At 44.6% G+C, this 22,427-nt stretch overlaps 1 protein-coding gene across 1 annotated transcript in view; it reads left to right on the forward strand.

The window, feature by feature from the left end:
- Positions 1–8,083: 8,083 nt before the first annotated feature.
- PHF12 (PHD finger protein 12) overlaps positions 8,084–22,427 on the forward strand; it is a 17,391-nt gene continuing 3,047 nt past the window's right edge. The window contains exons 1-11 of the mRNA XM_009578045.1: positions 8,084–8,151; positions 9,722–10,109; positions 10,684–10,804; positions 11,937–12,069; positions 12,769–12,933; positions 13,571–13,732; positions 14,834–15,650; positions 17,773–17,895; positions 19,235–19,378; positions 21,401–21,499; positions 22,059–22,141. Coding sequence (XP_009576340.1) covers positions 8,101–8,151; positions 9,722–10,109; positions 10,684–10,804; positions 11,937–12,069; positions 12,769–12,933; positions 13,571–13,732; positions 14,834–15,650; positions 17,773–17,895; positions 19,235–19,378; positions 21,401–21,499; positions 22,059–22,141 — 2,286 coding nt within the window. The 5' untranslated portion in view covers positions 8,084–8,100. The remainder of the gene's footprint in view (positions 8,152–9,721; positions 10,110–10,683; positions 10,805–11,936; positions 12,070–12,768; positions 12,934–13,570; positions 13,733–14,833; positions 15,651–17,772; positions 17,896–19,234; positions 19,379–21,400; positions 21,500–22,058; positions 22,142–22,427) is intronic.

Here is a 22,427-nt window from a genome sequence, read left to right on the forward strand (position 1 = left end):
CAGTTGTAGCGTCAATACTGAAACAGTTTTTCTACCTAGAAAAGGCACTAACATCAATTCTTCTGTTTATTGACCCACACAAGTGGATGTCAAACTGTTTTTGTTGCTAGACTGACTCACTGGTAGGTGTCAGGTTCTTGAGTTTTTCCTGTGCTCTGGAGCCCTTATTAATCCTCGAGTCAGTAGCAAGTAGCAGGAATCTGCTGTGAAGAAAGCGAGCGGCTACTTCCAGAGTAGGAAGGAGATGTATCTTTCTGAAAGCAAGTGTTACAAGGTCTGAATATTTAGGGCGTGCTGCCTGTTGCAATATAAATCACATGTGAGAAGTGCGTACCTGGGTTTTTTAACCAGTCAGGGAGTAAGCTTGGACTTGTGAAAATGCGAATGTATGTGAGACTATAATATGGCTTTGTTATAGGGGTATGAAGTACTGGATTTGAAAGAAGTGAGTGTAAGCAGAAAGCATCTTGCCACGTCAGGTTACTGGCGAAACTTGTGATTTTGTGACACGGTCGGATTGTCAGAGCTGGCTTTTTCTTCTTCCAGTAGTCAATTTACGCTGCCTCCAACTCCACCGCTCGCTAGATGTCTGCCCAGCTTCCTCGAAGGAATGCTGCAGTATCCAGTAACTCTGTAAGCTGAGTAAAAATAGTGTTGTACCTTCTCTTTAATAAAGGGGTTGACAGATATCAGTTGTAATGCAATTACGTACCTTTTTAGGGTATGGAGTCAATGCTCCCTATAGCCAAAAATGAAGAAGAAAAAATTCTATAAATCATTGGCGTATCAGATCTTGAGTACAAAAGGCAAAGAGCATCTCAGCCAGCTGGGGGAAATCTAGTGCCTGAACCCAACTCTAACCTGTTTCTGCTGACGTCTGCTCTGCACGAGTCACTTGAAGTAAACTAGATGGAGCTGGAGATTACCGACTTTGAACCCTGCAGAAAGCAGTGGCCTGAGGATGCAATTTAGCAGGCTGAAAACCCCATGCTGAATTTCTGGCAAGCGCTAGTGATTGGTGTGAAACACCTGCCTGCACAGCCTTTGACTTTGGGCAAGGCATCATGTGAACTTCCCAGTGATCTCTGTCTAGAATAGCAGCAGGAGCAGGATATGAAGGTGATCCGGAAAAGGCAGAAAAGAATGTATACCCTGCTTTAAGCGTGGGTTGGGTTTTTTTGTGTGGATATTTCTGCTGCTGCTCTCATCTCTCTCCTCTCCAGTGTTCTTGGGAAAGCCTAGTCCACGTGTAGATGTCAGAATTATACTTCACTTGTGCCTGTGTGAAGACAAATTCATACTTTTGCTTTTGTGGGTCTGTCCTTCATCCTCTTCTGATGTGCTGCTTTCCTTTTTTCCACCTTATTGCTTCTGTCCTTTCACCCCCGTCTCCTTTGAACACATTCAGTATGGCCAGGGCTGAATGTGTTCACTTCTCAGAAACCTCTCAGACCTGTGTTTTGATTATTTTTTTCCCCACCAGTGATGTCTCTTCATTTATTGTTCTTTAAAGACAAAATTGGATGAAGTGATTCTCACTAGAGCTGTGTTGTTCCTCAGCCCTCTTTTCTTTTCCCTGATGCTGCCCTATGTGTCATCCTGCTTTGAGAAGATGACTTCTAATCTGTTAAGAAGATGGTGCTATAAAGATCTGAACACTTAATAATGAATCTGGACATTGAATTCAGGCCATTGTTACTATTGTTACTATTGTCTGCAGTACAGGCATGAGTGATGCGTGGGAAAGAAACAGGTGTCAGCATGTGCACAATGCCTGAATTTCTGTGTCTGACCCAAATTTTCCAAAGTCAACAAGTCTTCCTATTGACTTCCATGATTTCTGCTTATAAATACAAAGCTGGATGGTTCCCTAGCAGATGTGTCCCAAATCTCAGAGTTCATAGCCAACTGAACTAATTTAAAAAAAAAAAAATCAAAGAACCTCAGTGCAGTACAGGTGGTATTATACACTTTTTAATGCATATTTATTTATATAGATGTATACTTTTTTTATATATATATATGTGGAAATCTAATGTCTTAAAAAGCAATACTTTCTTTAATTTTTTTGTCAGCTGTTAATGAGGGTAACAACTAATGGGTTGTCTAGGGAATGGTCTCTGTGGGCCAGGTTCTTTCTATAAATAGAAGTAACTAATTACATCAGGTGATCACATGTTTACATGCAGCTTATCCAGTTTATTGGACAGTCCTACTTCTCAGGTCTGAGACAAAAAAATTGTACTTCGTGACGTTGGAGGGAACTTTTCTGATTCCCCGTGAGTCTCGGGATTGCCTGCGCACGAGTGCGCGGGGAGGAGGCTGGGCCCCTGGTCGGAAGGGAAGCAAGGTAAGGTAGATAATGCCTGCTTCCATGAGGTTGTACTTAGCTCTCTTCCCCGGATGAGACTAGCAGGAGTGGTTTGAGGAACGATACAAGTAAATAACTTCACTGGCTTCAAAATTCACGAAATACTCACATTCACATTACACTAGTGCTTTGGCTGGTGAAATGGTACCTGGTTCTTAGGAGCACGGTAGTACTGCTGCCAGAGACTTGAACTGCTGGTCAGCACAGTGTTCTGCCCTTGCAGCGTTAAACGCTGGCTGTTTTACGAGGTAGAAAGAAGCACACAGTGAATGAAATTTTGGAATATAACATACATCGTGATATTACTTCCTAAACTCTTAAAGAGTTCGAGTCTTCCTCTGCTCTTGTACTGGCGTTTGGACACATTATGATGCTAGTGTACCTTTATTTTTCCTTGCATGCATCTTGTTTCCTGCTGTCTGGCCATATAATGGTGTTTTAATCCCGCTTCTGTTCTCTGTCTGTTGCTGAACCCTTATTTCCAACTCTGTCCATGCTGTTGGAAAGATGCATGCTAAGCAGATGCAGTGTTCCAGATGATGGGATAATTGGTGACCTGTGAAACGGTCATTTCTGTTCCCTTCTTTGCATAGTGGCAGCCAAAATAATCATGTACTGACCAGTCCAATGATGTCCAGGTCTCCTTGCTGGATGTTACTAATTTAGAACTTTTTATATGCATGCCCAAGAGTTTCACTTCAATGTAAACAAAGTTATCTTGGCTGCTATCAAGCTTTTTTTCACTATTTCCCTCAGGAGGAGTTGCACCAGAGATAAAAGTATAATGGCTGATGCTCTGTAGTTAATGTGAATTGCACTACTGGCTTCGAGTAGGTGTAACACATAAAATATGCGAGCCTAATCGAGGCCAAAAAGTTAGTCTCTTAGTTTTAATGTGATGAGGTTGTGCCTGGCTTATCTGAATTTTGGTGGTCTCTGCTTTGGTGCTTGAGAAATCTTTGGCTTCATCAGGAAGCTTGTTTCTTTTACTCACAACTTCATCCATATTAAGGAGCAGATGGAGTTTGAAGAACTTACAGACCTTCACTGAGTAGTTTGTGCTGAGGAATAGTCCTGACACTGCTGGAACAGAGAGCTGACAGTATTCCTAATAACCGTCTTTCAGGTAATGGAGTCTGACTTCTGTCTTCAGAAAAGAGTAAACCCTTCTTTGATCCAAGAGTTGCAATAGGAAGGTAAGAGAGTTGCAGTGGGGAGGAACTTGAATCAGGCTGCAGCTGTCAGCTTGTTTCCTGTGTTTTTTATTATGTATAAGGTAGAGGCTCCCAGCGCTGGGTTCCAGGTGTCCTCCTCCTGCAGGGTTTTGGAGCAGCTGTGACCAGAAGTGTGTAACTTGGGCGCAGTAAAACTGTTTCAAAGAACTGAATTTGTAAATGATGCCGCTTTCTCCGATTCTCAATGGGGCGCTTGTAATGCGCTGACAGTGAGGTTGGTTTCCTGGTTTGTTTTCGTTACGGCTGCCATTGAGGCCCTGCTGTAGGAAGCCAGGGAGCCTTGTTCTTTATGAAGCTGGTAGAACAGCTGTAGCTCTATCCATCATTGGGATAAATAGGAGTCCAATAGAAGAGCCGAAAGGCTTCTTCCTTTTTCTAACTGGCAAACATAACCAGCATCCTTCATTATAAGCCTGTCATTGAGTCTTGGTAAGTTAATTAGAAGATTTCTGAGAAGGAAAAATGTTCTTGTCTACATTTTTTTGTGGGGTTACTATTTTCCCCTGCACAGAAAAAAATATCTAAGTCCAGTTGTTGAAAACAACTGACATCAAAGACAAGTTGTTCAAGAAAGCTTCGCCAGAGACTGGTTTGTTTTCCTGCCACCATTATCCCAGCTTGATAGCTGGCTGTAGCCTGGTGGGTCCAGAGCGTGCTCTCAGTAGTGTCAACGTGCCGTTGATGCAAGATGGCCACCAGGAATGCTGCGTGTAAATAACTTCAGGTTTGCTTATAACTGGTTCCTTTGAGAGCTATGGCCCAGTTTGTATTGAAGAAGGTGTCATTCCTTTGAGCGTTTGTTTACTTATTTATTGAGGTCAGCAAAGTGAAGAGTAATTACGGGATTTAGACTAACAACAGGCATCTGAAGTATGAGAGCTCCAGAGTGTGAAATTGAAAAGCTAAGTGGCTTCATGCTATTGTTTGCTTGATAAAAACTCCTAATATATGGATGACTCTTGAAGATTTTTGATTTCTTCATAGCCATTTAAATTTTATTTAAGGGAGGCTTTGCATAATGTTCTGATCATGGGAGCTAGTCCAAAAGTTTACAAGAGCAAGTCTTGACAACTCAAATCTGGTATGAATTTCAGCAGATGCTACTTAACTTTTTTAGAAAAAGCCATGAGACTAGTACTATGGCAAGTGACTCCGTATCAGTGTAGTGGTTTTTGAACAGGTAGTGATAAAGATCTCCTCTAATTTTCACAGGCTTTGTATGAGTTGGTCTTCCAGGTGTTTGTATAGATATTAACCTTGAAAGTCAGACTCGCTTTTTCGGAGCTGTCTTTGTCTTAAATCCAGAAACATATTCTGCTGAGCAGATTTAATTCAGGTCACACCAAACCTCCCAGGTAAAATAGCACTGGCCACCACTCTTGCCTGTGATGACAAAAGGGGAAACTTTCTGAAACTAAGGTTCAGCGAAATTGTACATAACAGTACAACTGATCGGTGTGTAGTTGAAAGGAGATGTGTTGTAACTGAAGATAAAGTTGGTGCTGTACAATTCCAGGTCCTCTTGGCAGCAAACACTAACGGCTGGAGATCTGCATGTTAATGAATCTATGAAAGATAGGGAGAAAGTGGCTGTGGTGCTCCTGCCAAAGTGCTAATTCTTACCTTGGTTATGAAGATCAAGTATCTTGTTCAGATTTAAAAATCAGTTTCTCTTATGCTTACAGTAAAAGGTTGAAGAATGTGGTCATAACTAGTCAATTAAAACGTCATTCTTCAGCGCTTCCCTGGCTTTATGCTAAAACCCAGGAAATGCTCTCTGCTTGCGGAGAGGCCAGCAGTGCAGGAACAGCATTCATCAGTCTTTGTTAGTGCAGTGAGCTGCCTTGATGAACAGTTCATTAACCAGGAGAAGCAGAATCAGTCTTTTAATACACTTGCTATAGCAGTTAGGCCCTGACAGCAAGCAGAAAACTCATGAGGCTAGTCTGAGAGCTAAAACCTTGGTGCTGGTCTGAAACTAATCTTTCCCCATCCTTCCACAGGCCTTTGGGTAGCAGCATTCATTAAAATGCTTCTCTAAGCTGTCGTTTAAGAGTACTGTGTGTGTAGGATCTCATGCTTGTTGAACATATAGTTCAAACATAACAAATGGGAAAATAACATACACACTTAAGAAGAAACCTGTTCTGACTCTTCTAGGCATCTCTCAAGATTCACCGTGGTATTAATTGTTTCATTGTAAAATGCGTAAGATTGAGGTAACAGTTAAAACAAATAACCGGAGGCATCTGGCAGCGCGTGGATCCCTGGCACGCCGCGCGTGCATTGGAATGGGGCAGACGTGTTTCCAGCAGTTCAGGCACGCTCGTCGGTAGCTTCAGAGGGCTAAAATTCACTATGAACAAATCAAAGTCTGTAGGTTTTTTTCCCCTGGGGTGCTGGGAGGGGAAGGGGGGAATGGGCCAGATGAATTCGTACTTGCAGTAGCTGCAGATCTGAGAGCTCAGTTTCTAGCAGGAGTAAAACCTGAGCTATTGCAGGATCCACCTCAGGACTCAGAATGGATTTATGTTGCAGCAAAGACACGGGGATCATTTGTTACTCTCCTCCTTCCACCCCCCTTCCCCGTTTCTATTAGCAAAAGATTAGTTTGGGGCAGAGGGGAGTACTGCTTCAGCCAAATTTTGAGACTTCATGTAAAGCAGCCAGTAGTTGAGGCTTTGGTGCTCTTGACTAGAGCCCGATCTCTTGTTCATCCAAGTCCTCCAGGAAATGAGAAACATAAGCTGCAGGTATGTTTGTGCATGTATGCAGAGTGCTGCGTTTCTGGAGCGCCTGGAACACGGAGGCCTCTGAAACCCTGCACTCCTCCTCAAAATGGCTGCCAGATGTGTTGGCTCTACTGAATTCCCCGGAGCCTGACACCAGAAATGCTGAGGTTATTACCAGTTTGGTTCTTGCTGTGTTCTTCCTTCAGTCTTCCAGGCACAGTGTTGCAAGACCGAGTGTGACCCTGGATGGCTGCGGTACCTGCGGAGGCTTTCTGTCGGCACGCTGGCGTGCTCGGGGCAAGGCTCGCCGGGACTCTGTTTAAACAAAGGAAGCGTGTTTGTTTTTACAGCTCAAGCTTGGGAGCCTGGGCTGGGATCCTGTGCCATTTCCCCGTGCTAGGAGCAAGATTCTCGAGGAAGACAGCCTCTCCCTTTGCTGCAAAGCACAGCTCTTCTTGGCCAACAAATACGCATCTTATCTTCTCTGGCTTGTCGGTGCTGGAGACTTCTTAAAGCTTAACTTGGATTTGGTTTGATATTTGTCTGTTGGTGCAATAAACAGTATAGAGACTCCTGAAGTGAACCGCAGTCTGGCTGCCCATGCTCGCGTGGCTTCTTGGGCCGGTCTCGTAAGGACCTTGCTAGTGTGGCCACACTACTGCTCGATTACTGTGTAACCCAGTCAGTCCCAGCTGGATCCCTTGTAACCCATTTCCCAGTCAGTGGGAAATGGAGCTTCCAGGTCCTGCATCTATCTGTTGAGAGTTTAGCACAAGAGAGCAGACTTGCTATGCAGCTGTCTCTAGCATCAGTAGCTGGAACTTTTAAAAGTATATATTAAAGCCACGCTGCATGGTAACTGGCTGTTTTTCTGACGGCATGTACACTTGCAACAGTCAGCAGTTTGCTGAAATAACAAATCTTAATGAGAAAGAGGTGTTGGAAAGTACTTGAGCTAGTAGTAGGATCTGTAAGGAAAGTGTATCATCTAACATACGCTGCTCTGCCTTTAACCAAGGAAAAGTGTTTCTCAAAATAGGCTTCCTTACTCCTTCATCTAATTTGCTTTAGTTTATTTCTAGCATCAAAATGAGAACGTCATTTCGATGTGATACAGCTTTTATAGTAAGTGCAGATCCATATGAGTAGGATGTATCTTGCGCTTCATAGCCAAGGCAAGCTGTATATGGTGACACTTTTGAAAGTATTTGGGTTGTCTTAAGATAGAAAGTGGATTCCACCATTAAGTGTGCCCAGGGATGGAGTACCTGAGAAGCAGTGGGTAGACTTCATGGTAGCTTGTTCAGCTGGACTCGCACTGCAAATTCAAGGGATGGAAATGCCTAGATACATGACTGTGCTTGCTGCACGGGATTCTGTGTAGTCTTACATGGAGTAATCAAGTTATTTAAGGAGATGTTGGCGTTAGGGGGGAGGTTTATGTGTTGCACACAAGTGAATCTTCCATTTATCTGTGCTATTCAATTCTAAGACTGTCTTGTGAAACGGTGGAGCGTGCTGCATCGTGAAGATGAGATGGGTGTCGTGGAAGTCAAGCTTCTTAGAGGTGTCCTGCTAAGTGGATGTATGGGGGAGCGAAATCGGGGAGCATCACTGTAAAGACAAAGAGGAAGTGCCTGGGAGCTGAACCTGCAGAGCTACCCTGACTTGGGCTGCGTGTACGTGAGAAGAGGCGTTTCGGAAATAACAGTAAAGCATTGCTTTGTATTTCTTTTGTAGCAACCCTCCGCTCAGTGAGGAAATGCTGCCTCCGGGGGAGTGGATGTGTCACCGCTGCACTGTACGCCGCAAGGTAAAGCCTCTTGTAACAGACATGATCCCTGCCCTTCCGACTGTCCATTTGAAACGTGAACCCTGTGTTTTATACCTTCCCCTCCCCTTAAGGTGGGAGAGTTGCTCTTTGTGCTCGCAGTTGTGAAGGGCTTTGTTAGGAACAGGCTTAAAGAAAACTAAGGAGTCTTGATGAGACTCTCCTGGTATTTTTAACCTCTCTACTAGGAAGCACAAAACCGAAGTGCCTGATATGTTCTTGTCAAGTTGTGCCTTTTAAACTGTTTTCCTTTCCCCCCACTTCTGGAAAGAAGGGAGAGCTGAGGCACAGAGGGAATGGGAATGGCTCCCATGCTTGAGGAGGTGAGCTGTCTACAGGCAAAACAGGAGTTATGTTAATGCAGCTTTGGCATCAGGGCTGTGATTCTGATTAGTGTGTGTTTTTTAGAAGTGTGACTTCACAGCAGTTGCACATCAGCAGAGGGTGAAATCACAGTGAGTTATGATTTCCTGGGCTGTTGAACAGGATGGGGAGGAGATGATTGGGCAAGATTGTGGCTTGTCTTTTTTTTCCCTTGATGCTCTTTCTCCAGGAAGCTGTCTTGCACAATGTAAACATCTTATTGCTGTGACTACGTAAGACTGCGTAGCAGAGGGTTTAGAAACCGCACCAAACTATCTAGCAACTGTTCCCTTGAAGTGACACCCAAAACAGATTGGAAAAAACCTGTGTACTCAGCCTTTTGTTCCTGAAGCGATTGCCGTGTTATGTTCCCAGGGTACTGTTCAGCCATCAGCCGACAGTAAAAAAACCGAAGGTCGCAAATTTAAAAAATAATAATAAAATAAACAAAAGAGAGAGAAAAAAGAAAAAAATACCCAACTTTTCTGTATTAAAAATTGCCTGATAACACTTTGCTCCTTTTGCAGACCATTTTAGTGATCGAGTAGATTGGCTCATCCATGTTGGTGATGCTGTCAGGCACTAGAGCAGTGCACAGTTGCCCGTACTAGGCCATGCAGCGTCCCCTCCTGTTGCAAAATGGATCTCACGGTGATTGCAATGTATTATTTTCCTCTACTGCAGTTCTCCCTGTTCAAGATTCCTGTTGTCAAGAGATAGCAGTGTTGTTTGTATATTGTGCTTGTATTCTCAAGCTGACCTTCTCGTTTCGTAATGGGTTTGGATGCACTGCCAGGGTTAATAGACTGCATCGACAATGAACGGTCTACTGTGGAGTTTCTCAGTGTTGGCTAGCAAAGTAAACAGAGTTGTCTGATTTGTCAAGTATTTAGGACTAGATGCTGTGAAACGTTGTCCTGATCTGGACTCATATACGCCTGTCCTGAAAGGAGGGAGACGTGCTAATTTTCTTCCCCATGCTTGGTTCCCTTCAGCTGTTTTGTCATCTGTACGTTAGCTGCAATCAAATTGTTTTTGCTAGGTCAAGGCTTTAATGACTTCATTGGAGAAGTTGTAGTAAGTGGCTCAAGCCTTTTCAGATGCTGTTTGTCTTCGATTGCATATTTGTCAAGGTTGATGTGCTTTGTTTGTGGCCTCCATGATAAGCCTGCCTATTCATGTCGTGCAGAAGCGAGAACAGAAGAAAGAGCTGGGGCAGGTAAATGGATTGGTGGACAAATCTGGGAAAAGGACCACCTCCCCCACCAGTGACGCAGACCTGTTGGACAGGTCTAGCAGCAGCATCAGGGCTAATGCGCATGCCAGGATCTTGGAAAGGAGAGCAAGCCGGCCTGGCACTCCCACATCCAATGCCAGCACCGAGACCCCCAACTCAGAGCAGAATGATGTCGATGAGGACATAATTGACGTGGATGATGACTCTGCCATTGCAGAAATGGACTGTGGGCAGCCCCAGCTGAAGCGACCCTTTGAGCTTCTTATTGCTGCTGCCATGGAAAGGAACCCAACGCAGTTCCAGTTGCCGAATGAACTGACCTGCACCACAGCACTTCCAGGTGAGCGATGGCTTGTCTAGTGTTGGTGAAGATGTCCGCAGTTGCATCCTGCTGCCATCTTGCCTCTTTTCCCTCTTGACTCCTTGGTAGTTGTGGCTCCAGTGATGCTCACTGATGGCAGCGGAGGGTACAGAAGTTCCCCTGGTCCTCCTCCAGCTGTCCGACAGCAGGTGGCCTCTTTCAGATGTGAGCTGTGGGGACACTGCTACTACGCGCTACACCTCCTTCAGCACTTGTGATAGAGGCTTGCTGTGGTCACCTTAGTCTAGATCATCAATCTGAAGAAAAAAATTCCATTTGTCAAAATACTTGATTTTGATTTATGATATGATAATCTAGTAACAAAGTAATGACTTCATGTATAAGATGTCACTGAAATGATTAAGTATAAAATATGCCTGCCTTTAAAGACAGTCTCTGTCACTTAAGGCTAGATTTAGTGGTTGATACGGGTTCATTAAGCAGCTCTTTTTGCCTTTTCTGTTTGCCTCTGCCCGAGATGATTATGTATATCGGCCAGAAAGCAAGTCTCTGCTATGTGGGTAACCCAAAGCCTTTTAAAATTTACTTTCAGGTACTAGTAAGAGGAGGAGAAAGGAAGAAACCACAGGAAAGAATGTCAAGAAAGCACAGCACGAGTTAGACCACAATGGTTTGGTTCCCTTGCCGGTGAAAGTCTGCTTCACATGCAACAGGTACTTGACTCTTCCAGGGAAGCTGTTTGGTGTAGCTGCACCCTTCACGGGAGCAAAGTTCTTGCTGAAAAAAGTACATGACCTGTTCCCTTTCCCATTCTCCTTCATTACTTGCTTACAATCCTCTAAACAAATGGGGGAATAATCATCTTTGCTAAATAACAGATGTTTAACCATGGCAAGTGTAGGTGTGGCTTCTGCAGCCTTGCGTGGCTGTAAAGGGTTTTAAAATGTAGCCTGAAGGGAGTGAGCCATCTTGTCTTCAATATTTTTCTACTAAGAAAAATTCTAAAGTGATGGTGGCTTAGAAAACAGAATTTTTTTATGGTTCATGAAGGAAGTATGCGAGGAGGTGGCTTTTAGGAAATAGAAATCTACTGAGAGAGATATAAGCCCAAAGCAAATAGGAGTATTGTGCTGAAATAGTAAATCTGAAAAACAGTACAAAATACTGCTGGTTTTTTGTAACTGCATAAAACCCACAGATAAATCCCAATTCAAAATGTCAGTGAAAACAAGAAACTTTATTTCAGGAACCCAGTCAGAATGAGTTTCTGGAAGTGGGCTGGAGACTCAGGAGACTGGAGCTTTTGTGGAGAACAGCTGATGACTTTGTCACAGAGTGGAGACTTCTTTAAAGCCTGGGAAATCGGATATAGTAGCTTTCTGGAGTTTGAGATTTGTTCTGAGAACATCTTGTTGAAATAAATGTCCCAACTTCACACAAGATTCATCTGAGAAAAATTGTAATAACCTAAATCTGAGATTTCCTTTTCATCTCTGAATTTTGCTCTAAATGAAGCCACTCAGGACTAATGCCCAAGGTCAACTTGAAAAGTTGCTTATGTGAATCTGACAAGTGCTTACAGCTTTGGCATCTCTTCCTGCCAAAGGACCTCTTTTGCACCGAGAAACTCTCAGGTGCATGGGCAAGACCTTTTGCCTTGAGTGGGTCTTGCAGAAGGTCCATATAGATCAAGTTACAAATCTGAAGCCTAATTTTAGATGCAAGTAACGTAGTGTAGGGGAATTGGTGGGGAAAGATAAGCTAAAGTAGTTAGCCGAGCTTGCCTGTGTGTTTGGTTTATGCCCTGTATTCTGTATGGGAAATAAGATATGGCTCTCTTTGCAGGAGTTGCAGAGTGGCACCTCTAATTCAGTGTGATTATTGCCCACTCCTGTTCCACATGGATTGTCTGGAGCCACCGCTTACTGCCATGCCTCTGGGTAGATGGATGTGCCCAAATCACATAGAACACGTGGTGGTAAGCAGGACTATGATTGCAGTATGGTAACCGGATGCTGGAGTGGAACCTGGCAGGTCCATTAAAGGACAAAGTACAACAAATGTAAAACAGCTTCTGAGCTCTTATTGCTCTCTGTAACGCTTGTAAAGCTCCTGCTGCAAGCAACGCACTCTCCAAAGGAATATGATGCTGCTATCTGCAATAAAATATAAAGATGGGGCAACTCCTTCCTGTAACTGAAGCTGACAGCTCAGATTGTGGCTCACTGACAGCTTGTTTAGTTTTCAGACTGGACTCCTTAAGACCTAGATGAGCTTCCAGAACTGTGATACAAAGCAGCACAGTGCTACAAATAGGGGAAGTAATTCTTTGCATGCTTAACCCAAAAAACTTTCATTCCAAGAGGGAGTTTTCATTTGTGGAAAAGCAGTGTACTTGAGACTTAAATACTCAGGAAACAGGGGGCTGAAACAAAGGGCTTGTGCCCAGACAAACTGCTTCTGACAGCATTGATGCTGCTTAGTAGGCCTCTAAATACTTTTGTATTCATCTCCAGCAATGTGCCCTTTAACAGAAATGGTTAGTGCTGCAGGAAACAAATAGTCTAAAGCTGAGCTGATGCTGTACTGCCAGTGCTACGAGGCGTTATGAAAGTCTTAGGGTACATTAGAGTGACCCGCAGATCCCTAACTCCTGTGGCATTATCTGATCACCCAGCTGAACCAGAAGAACTTGACCCTGAGTAATCGGTGCCGAGTATTTGACCGGTTCCAGGACACCATATCTCAGCATGTTGTCAAAGTGGATTTCTTAAACCGAATCCATAAGAAACATCCTCCGAATCGCAGAGTTCTTCAATCAGTAAAGAGAAAAGGTTTGAAGGTATGTGTAAACAAGTAGGTGTCGGTGAAACTCCCTGTATATGTATTCGGGTTTGGAAGGGAAACCAGCGTGCCCCGTAGGGATAGCCTCTTGGGGCAGGAGGAAGAGGGTGGGGTCTGAATGAATGTGTTGGTGAGAGGTCTGGAAGTCAGCTACGTGTAGGATTGAAGAAGCTTTTTTTTTTTGCCAACCATAAGGGTCAGCTATTAGAAGTAAGCCTTTAAATCTAGCACAAGCATAGAAAGTACAACACAAAACCTCCTGAAGGTGCCCCTAACGTCAGAATTGGAGCAGCTGCATGTTCTGTGTTAAACCCCAAAGAGTATTTGTTGCCAGAATGCCTGAAAAATGCCATACAGGTTTCCCTTCTTACTTGGCCTTTTTTGCATGACTTCTCTTATGCTGTAGCCACCACGATGTGCTGAAGTCATGCCTGACCTAAGGGAATAAAACCTATTAATTTCAGCGTGGCTGCATCAATTTAAAGACTCAGTCCTTGAAACTTCTAGTGTATTGTCTGCAGGGTTCCTTTGGGTCAGAAAGCAGCAAACTCAAAGCGTAGTGCTGGTTAGGCACTTTGTTTAACTAGTCATTCTTGAGTAATTATTCTCATGTGTGATCTTCTTTCTCTATGTAGGTTCCTGATGCTATAAAGTCCCAATACCGGCTTCCACCCCCGTTACTTGCGCCTGCAGCAATTAGAGATGGCGAGCTGATCTGTAACGGGATCCCTGAGGAACCCTTGCAGAAGCACCTTTTGAACACTGAGCACTTAGCCAGCCAGACAGAACAACAGGAGGTAAATGAAGTCAAATGCTTGGACTCTATGTCTGTAGTTGCTTTGGTACAAAGATCTCTTCCATTTCAGTCATGATCAGAGCAGTTGTCTAGGAAACCAGTCTCAAAACCATGTCTGAAGGTGATAGCTTGTCTTGTCTCTGACACCCTTGCCCATTAAAACTTCGTTTTGGCTTTCCAGGTGAAATGTAAAACTCCTCATTTGACACTTCAGGGAAGTGGTGAAATAGTCTTCTGGCCTTAAGAGTGGAGTCGAGGGCTTTCTGTCTAGATGTCATTTTTATTTCCTGGCTGAGGGGAAATACTTTCCGCTTTGATTATGTAAGGCTGCTCTCCGACACGTTTATTTGTATGTTAATGTCATATTTCTGGGCTGCTTTTTATTGCTGATAGAGTTGGACTTTTAAATCAAGGTCAAATGAGTGTTTAAATCTCATATGAAACTTCTTGCCAGATTCCACAACGCGAAGGCATGTTGCTTTGCAGTCAGTGGTGTAGTTGAGTCCTTCTGTTAGCTCAGGCGGGGTTCTTCTGTGTGGCAGATGCACATTCACCATGGAGCTTAAAACTTCAAATAAATCTTCTCGTCTTCCTCTACCTTGTGTAAAAGGAAAGGTGCGCTCCACCCCAGCTTTGGCAGGTGACTCCCTATAGCGTGAGGTAGATCAGCATTTCTTTCCAGCGTGCTACAGAGTAAATTGGAGGACTGTGTTTGGATAGAAGCCCATATTAGTGAAAGATGTGTTTGTAACTAGCTGAAGAGTTGCAACACTTAACAGGTGAAGAGAGGGAAGAATTCAGGGGAGAGGAAGTGCATCTGCTGCCTTCTTCCTCCTTTAATCTCAGCTCCTCTGTGTACTGTCCCCGGCACGGAGATAAGCAGTACCTAATTTTGGTTGCACTTTTGTACCTCTGCACAAAGTTTTCTCCTGATTTTAGATGAGCATCAGAGCAGATGCTGTAGTTCCAGGCTGCATCAGAGCAGTCAGCAGCACAGTGAGGCAGCTGAATTTCTTCGAGCTGGGTGAACGATGGAGTAACTGTTGAGGTTTGGAGCACTGTCTGCCTGTGGAGCTAACCTGCACTTTTTTCTTCCTCCCAGTGGCTCTGTAGTGTTGTTGCGCTCCAGTGCAGCATATTGAAACATTTATCTGCTAAGCAGATGACTTCGCTTTGGGACTCTGAACAAACAGAGAAGGCTGATATTAAGCCTGTTATTGTGGCAGACGGCTCACTCGCCAACCCTTACCAGGCAGCTGACAAGGCACCCACACCTTCCCTCTATTCCATGTCATCCTGCACCTCAGGGATTACCACCCAGAATTCCTTGAGCTCCTCGCAATCCCAGCAGACTTTGTCACAGGAAGATGTCAACTGCAGCTCTTGTATAGATAAATCCAAGAAGGTGTCTTCTTGCGGGACTTCAAATGGGCCGACAGCCTCTGACATTAAAGTAAATGGTCCTCATTTCTATGGCGTTTCGTCTGAATCTTCAGCACAGTTGACTGACTCCCAGAGACTGATCGGATCTGGTAACACAATACCTGTTTTGTCTCATCGGCAAACATGGCCTCGGCCCCTCACGCCCCCAGCGACTTGTGGACTTCTGAATCACACCATTGGAACCATTGTCAAAACTGAGAACGTAGCAGGGCCCGTTTCTTGTGCACAAAGGGGTTCTGTGCCGGTCACAAGTATGCCTACGTCCATATCGAGCTCCTGTGCCAGCCTGGAGACCACCAGCACTTTGCAAAGAAAGAATGTGCAGACACAGATAGGACCGCCGCTGACGGCAGACCTGCGATCTATGGGCTCCCCTCTGACCGCCACGAGGGCTCTCACCCCTCCGCAGGCTGCAGGAGATGGGATCTCTGCTGTCGGGTCCACAAACAGATTCTGTTCACCAGCACCACCTTCAGGTACGTGCCAAACACCTGATCTTGGTCCCCAGGGCTGAGAAAGCGTTCAGGCTAAATGTTATTCTGAACCTCAAGGCTCTAGCGGTATGCCCTCATTTAACTGGGAATTAGGTTTTTTTGTGGAGGGCCGGGAGAAGTTTCTCAAGTCTCCTCTGTCTTGGGTCCCTTCATGGGAGCCACGGGGTGTGTTTTTTCTGGCTGCGTATACCTGACAGGGGAACTCTGTCCTGAGAAGCAGGAGAGTAGATCAGTTTAATTCTGGAAAGCAACAATAGTTTTAAATCAGTTGGCTGCTGTCTCGCTGTTCCAACAACTGGCCATTCCAATGCTGCTTTAAAACTACTGATTTGTTTTAAAGCACTAGTTTGATTGCAAGGTAGTCCTTCTCACAAAAGCAGCTGTCTCCTGATCCTGATCTGATCCTGTGATGCCCATAGGCGTCTGATCCTATGATCTCTGTCCTGGTAACTGTTGTGGTGATGCTTGTGTCTCCTAGTACAGATGTGTTTGAAGCCTTCAGCTGTACAGCCTTGATGTTAGAGAAATGCAGACCTGGGAAGCTGTAGTCTGTTTAGTATCTGCTAGTCTGTTAATACAGGGTAGTTATGGACTTGGATATACCATCTCTGTCCTGAGTTGTACCCAAAACCCCTGCTGTTAAAGTGTATATACCCATTCTTTAGTATAAAAACATCAAGTCAAAGATGTTGATAGATGTTGATAGGTGTTGAAGTCAGAGTAACTGCCCATAACTCAAATTTTGCTAGAATAAGCTTTCACTTAAAGCATTCTCCTTCTCTTCCCTTTCCCCGCACCAGCTCAACACTCAAACTAGTAAACCCTTTGTGCAGGTTGGGTTGAAGCAGTTGCTGAAAAGCATGCGACAGAGCTGTCTGTCACTTCTCTTGCAGTTCCTAGCTACTCGGTGGCAGGCTTGTGTGGGGTGGCTCAGATCTGGTGATTGTAAGGCGGTATCTTTTTATTATTCTTTTCAAAATTCCTTAATGAGTAACTTCTGAGCTTTACCTCGTGTTTGGAAGCAGTCCCCGGAGTATTTGGCCTCCTTGCTTATTGCTGAATAAACTTGGTTACTCTGAGGCTGCTAGTTTGACCATGCCCTGCTTAGAAATGCAAGACTGGGAGAAGTTTTGGTAGAGGAAATAAGACCATACTACAGAAAACTTCTTGCTTGTGGTTTGAAGAGCACTGCAAACCCTACATAATTTTGTGGTTGCTTAAGATGTTAAATAATTGCTTTTGGTGCAAAGCTTGCGTTCTACAAAATGCAGATTAAAACAACATTTTGGTGCAGTGTCTCTTGGGAAAGGTGTAAGTATTTAGATTTTCCATCTAACATGATGCATATATATATTTATCACAAATCTTAAATTACGGTATGCAAATTTTGTTGCTGAATACAAAAATACAAATCATTCATGACTTTTTTTTTTTTGCCATAAATTTCAGGCTTACAGTAGTTCTACTTCTAAGCAAACCAACTCAAGAAGATCTGGCATCAAGAATGCATTAAAGGGATTTTGTTTCCTGGCATTTGCCATTGCCTCTTTCAGCTGTGTGGTCACTGCCAAAGCAGTAGAATTTTATTTTGTAAATAATAAAATCTGCTTATGACTGTCACATTCTTACTGGACAGTGAAGTATACCCCAGACTTGATAATTGTGCAGAAATAAAAATGGGGCAATTACACTTTTTATGCATGTTCAGGCCTAGACAAGCTACTGTCTCTAGGTGTAGTAAGCTCTTCAAGCTCCTGGGGACTTGGTGCTCATCTTTCCAGTCTCTGTAGGACATCACTTACAGTCTGTCATTGCTGCTGCTTCAAAGAGGGAGTAGGAGCTTAAATGTATAGGTCCAGAATTCCTCCGACAACTGGAGGTGAGAGGCAGAAGCCAGCAGTTGGCTCTGTATTGGAGGCACACACTAGTCCTTCTATGAGCAGAAGAAAGCTAACGGCCTCTAATTCAGGCCTTTTTCAAAGCATCAATATGAGCAAAATTAGTCATTCTGAGCAGCTTGGAAGCGAAGTGCAGCCTGAGGGCTGGGTGCATGTCTCACGAACGTCACAGTGACATATCTTCTCTGCACCATCTTTCTCTGTAGATGGTAAGGTCAGTCCCAGCACCTTATCCATAGGAAGCGCTTTAACTCTACCCTCATCACTCACTTCAAACTCTGCAGCTATGTTGGACCTCACCAGTTCCCTGAAAGCATTTATGGACGGCGGTGAGTATTTAGTTCGTTATCAGTCTCTACTAGCCCTGTGTGTTTGCTTCCTTAGAGCATTTGGTCTCTGCTTGAGGAAAAGTTCCAGAGATAAAGAAGGGTTGCAGTCAGGTGAGGGCGGGGCTGGGTATACATTACCTTAAATATGTCACACGCTTCCCTACTTGTAGCGTTGCCAAGGCAGCAAGGCGGATGAAGTGTTTCTGCCTGAAGCTTTTCTGGGGAACGATCACAAAGCTTTTGCACGGGCTGCTTTCCAGGTGGAATTCACATGCAGAAACCTGCAGCCCTGCCATGTTGTGGTGCTAGCTGCAATCCAGAGCTGTTCCCGACGGGCGTAAAGTCCAACAATGGATCTTGTAGTCGAGCAGTCACCTGAGTGGTGATGCTCTAATGGGTCAGTTAATTTTCTGATTTATTTCTGCTTCTGTCAGTCTGCTCCTAGACTGGCCCATTTTTTATTTTCCTTTTGTTGCACTTGGCAAGAAATGCCAAACCTTAGTGGAGTGACTTCAGGAGGAGGAGATTGCTGAACAGCAATGATCAGTAGCATAGCGAGGCTGTTGCCAGAGATGACTTCTGCATCTGAAGAACAGCCTTTCTGGCATTGCCAATGTGACCCTCTTTTCTTGGGTGAACCCCGACTGCTCAGCCTGCCCAGACTACCTCTCTGCTATCGGGAAAGGCCGTTACAGCTCTGCTTCTTCTGCTTGCTGGTTTAACTGTTGCTGATGTGGAGAAAGCTCTTGGAAGAAGAGGTTAGCCAGCCTGCTTGCTGCCAGAAAGCAGACCTCTGTAGGGCTTTACAAATATAAATACTTCAAAGCTATCAGCAACAGATCTGCTTTAAAGCTCGTTAATAGTATTGTCTTGAATTGCCCTGTTTGGTTTAATTGACCCTGTTACTCAAGAATGAGCCTGTAGCAGCTTCACAGGTGGCTACTGCTTTCCTCTGTAATGTAGGGTTAGACTTTCTAACTAGATAACGAAGCTTCATAAGAAGAACCCAAAGGGGCGTAACGTCCACCTCTGCAGACCTATTGATTCTGAGCCAAAACAGCAGATTTTCAACTTATCAGTCCTTTTTCCCCTAAACTTCCGCTTGCTGCCTGAATTGTAGCACTCTGGCCATTACTGGCACTTTCCTCGCACGCTGCTCACAGGAGATGATATGAAGTAATAGATCACCTCTGTGTAAGATTCTTGATATTGCAAAATTTGTCAAGTCTTTGCTGTTGAGGCAAATGGCAAGTTTGAAAGTGGGACAGTTAAATCCACTGCAGCTCAGATTGCACCCTTTCCATGAATAACTTACTAATTGCTTTTTGTTTATTAACAGAGATTGAGATAAATATGCTGGATGAGCAGCTGATCAAGTTTCTGGCCTTGCAGAGAATACATCAGCTCTTTCCTTCCAAAGCTCAGTCTCTAGCGAGCAGTGTCAGTTCCCATCAGCAATCTCCTGTGGGAAACCACATTGAAGGTAAGAGCAGCCCTAGAATAGTCGGTTTGTGTTGAGCCATAGCTTTTTGGCACTCCCTTGCCTATTCATGGAAGGAGATCTCCCTCTTCTTCTGGTATCTGTTTGATGCTGCCTTTCATGTTTCTTTCCTGTCATCCCCTGCTCTGGGTATCCACTGGCCAGAAACTCCTTCAGGTCCCTCTACTTAATTATTTACAAATTATGGCAGTGGAAATACCTTCAGTAACTTCTGATTTTCTGCTGAAGTCGTTAGTGAAGTTGTGTTTTATTCACAGAATTAGCAAGAGATGGGAAGGTTCAGCTGCTTTTTTTTTTTTTTTTGTCCTCACCTTTGAGATGGGCAAGAGAAATATGTGAATTCCTGCTCTCTTTCTGGAGAGGTTGCTTGTGAGACAAACACACGAACAGGAGGAACTGGGGCACAGACTATATGTGTGACGTTATCATTGCCCGATCAGAGTAATGTCACTGTCAACTGAAACACTAAGTGCAACTAATGCAAATAACGGAAAACAACTTGCGCTTCTGTTGGAAGTCTCCAGATTCCCCGAGTTCAGCATTGGCTTTGTTTATGGTCACTGGTATCAGCATGCTAACACCTAAAGCTGCAGGGCGAACATGGCTTCATGTTCCTCTGCATGCAGCCAGTCAATCTGCTTTCAAGCACTAACTGGACAGCCTTGTTGTGGGAGCAGTTGTCTGCTCCCCCTCTGCTAGGCCTGGGGGTAAATATCCAAGATAAGATCTTTGGAAGCGTGCTAGCAGTCAGTAACCTTGCTTGCTGCTGTAGCATCACAGCATTCTCCAAATGCTTTGTCAATCTTCTTTTGAACACTGCTGTAGGACACAGCACCAGGCTGTGATACGAGCTGCGTTCCTGTGCTGCTCGGAACAGACGAGTTCTGGAAATTCTTCAGCAGTCTGCCTTTCAAAAGGCAGATTGATGCTGTCTTGACCCATCACCCTTTTTGGGCAGGAATGATGCATCCAGCTGACTGTTTAGCATTGCTGATGAAATACTAGATCCAAAGCCTTTAGTGAGCCCTGTTGAGCCAGCAGAGCCAGACAGCTGAAAGGACTTGTGCAGGGCAGCTGGGCAGAGGTGGGAACCTGCACGTTTCAGCTGCATTGAGTGCTGCACGTCCAGTGATGCCACTCAATGTGGCCAATGTTCTTGATGTAGGTGGCTCTGCAAACAATCTCTCGTAATCCTCATGTTCTGTTCTTTGATTTCACACTCTTGGTGTATAACTGTCATGCAGATGTAGTATCAGGAGAGGCCTAAACTCTGTGCATATAAGGGGCTTATCTCTAAAAGACAGCTGCTGAAATCCTGGCTAGGCCTGTGTGGTCCACCAGAGTTTGATATCTGTTCCACAGAAGATGATCTTCTGCCCAGTTAATGTGGGCATGTGAGAATATGTGATTTGAACTTGTCTGCCGGGGAGCTGCTCTGGCCCAGCCATTGCCGAGCGTGCTGTAGGGACCAACCTGAGGGTAAAGGAGCCCACTCGGTAAATCATCAAATCATCTTGTCCTGGGAGCTGGGTTGGTCCCTGGACAAGCCCTGTTCAACCCGTGTGTTTTTTCTGCAGCTTCACTAGAAGTGAAATCGCAGCTGTTAAGTTGGTGACATTCACCAGGACCAATGTTTTTTAAGTGGCACTTTGACAGCAAGACTCAGCTCTTTGATTACCCAAAGTGGAAGAGGTTAAGAAAGAAGCTAGTGGTAGGAGGCTTGTCTTTTCCTCAGTGTGGCTCCATTGTGCCCACTCCGTATTAACGTTCCCCCAATTGCATGGCTTATGCGGGTTACTGGAGAGAGCAATTTTCTCTGATGACTGGCAAAAAGATGTTTAATGCACAAACATCCTAGAGGGTTGGGAATTGGAGTTTAAGCCAAAGCTGACTGCATCCTCCTTAGGATCTGTGCTTTCTGGAGAGTCTAGCGCTGGGGACACTGAGGTCAAGCAGCCTTCATAGCTGATAACATTGTTCAAGTAATTTCTTTTTATCTTGCAGCGCAAAGAAAGGAAGTGCAAGCCCGGGCGGTGTTCTATCCTCTGATGGGCTTAGGGGGTGCAGTCAATATGTGCTATCGAACCCTCTACATCGGGACAGGTGAGTAGCTTTTTCCAGCCCTGACCTTTCAGAATCAGGGTGGTTCTCCCTGATGCTCTGTAAGTGTTTGCCAAATGGGTGTTGAAGAAAACAGACCCATTGTGACCGCTTGTACTGGGATTCTTCGCTACCAAGAAAATGGTGGTGGAAATTTCACGTCCACGTGAATCTTTGTGGGGTTGTACCTTTGTAACCTGCCTGGTATCAAAGTTAGCAGAATGGCTGTCCTGGAGATTTAATGCCTGATTGATGGAGAGAAGAGTTACGGTTTGCTTGCAGGTTTCGTTTCTTTCTGCTTAGATTCTTCTGGTGCTCTGGATAGACCCAGTAACTGTGAAATGCTCTTCAACCTTCATGGAGCTGCTAGCCTTCCCTTCCCCCACTGAAACTTTGTTCAGTGGCTTATCGCAGCATTATTCATGCAGTCCTGGGAGCGCGGACAAAGGCAGTTGCTCCCCTGTTGTTTTGCTAATTGAAGTTTAATTCTGTCTGTTGTTCTCTGCTGCCTGACGGTTTTTTCTGAAATGAACTGAGCCTGTTTTGTCCTCCCCATTGACAGGAGCTGATATGGATGTGTGCCTTACAAGCTATGGTCACTGTAACTATGTGTCTGGCAAACATGCCTGCATATTCTACGATGAGGTGAGTGCCTGGGTGGGGTTTTTTTTCATTTTTATTATTTGGCATGCATGGCAGTGGGAGCTGGAGGTGCAGGCAGCAGGTTGTCTTTGTGTGGTGCTCCTTTGTGGACTACAAAGTAAGAGCCAGGGCTGTGAATGGTTTCACTCCAGTGAAGGCTGCGTCAGCGTTTTCTGTCAAACCCTTTTCTGAAGCACAGAGCTCTGCCAGCATGATTTCTCTGAGCTAACTGCTTGTGGACAAAGACTGACCACAAGTAAGCACTGTCACCGCTGGTGTCTAGGGAAAG

Source organism: Fulmarus glacialis, unplaced genomic scaffold (genome assembly GCF_000690835.1).
Source record: "Fulmarus glacialis isolate BGI_N327 unplaced genomic scaffold, ASM69083v1 scaffold8630, whole genome shotgun sequence".
NCBI lineage: Eukaryota > Metazoa > Chordata > Aves > Procellariiformes > Procellariidae > Fulmarus > Fulmarus glacialis.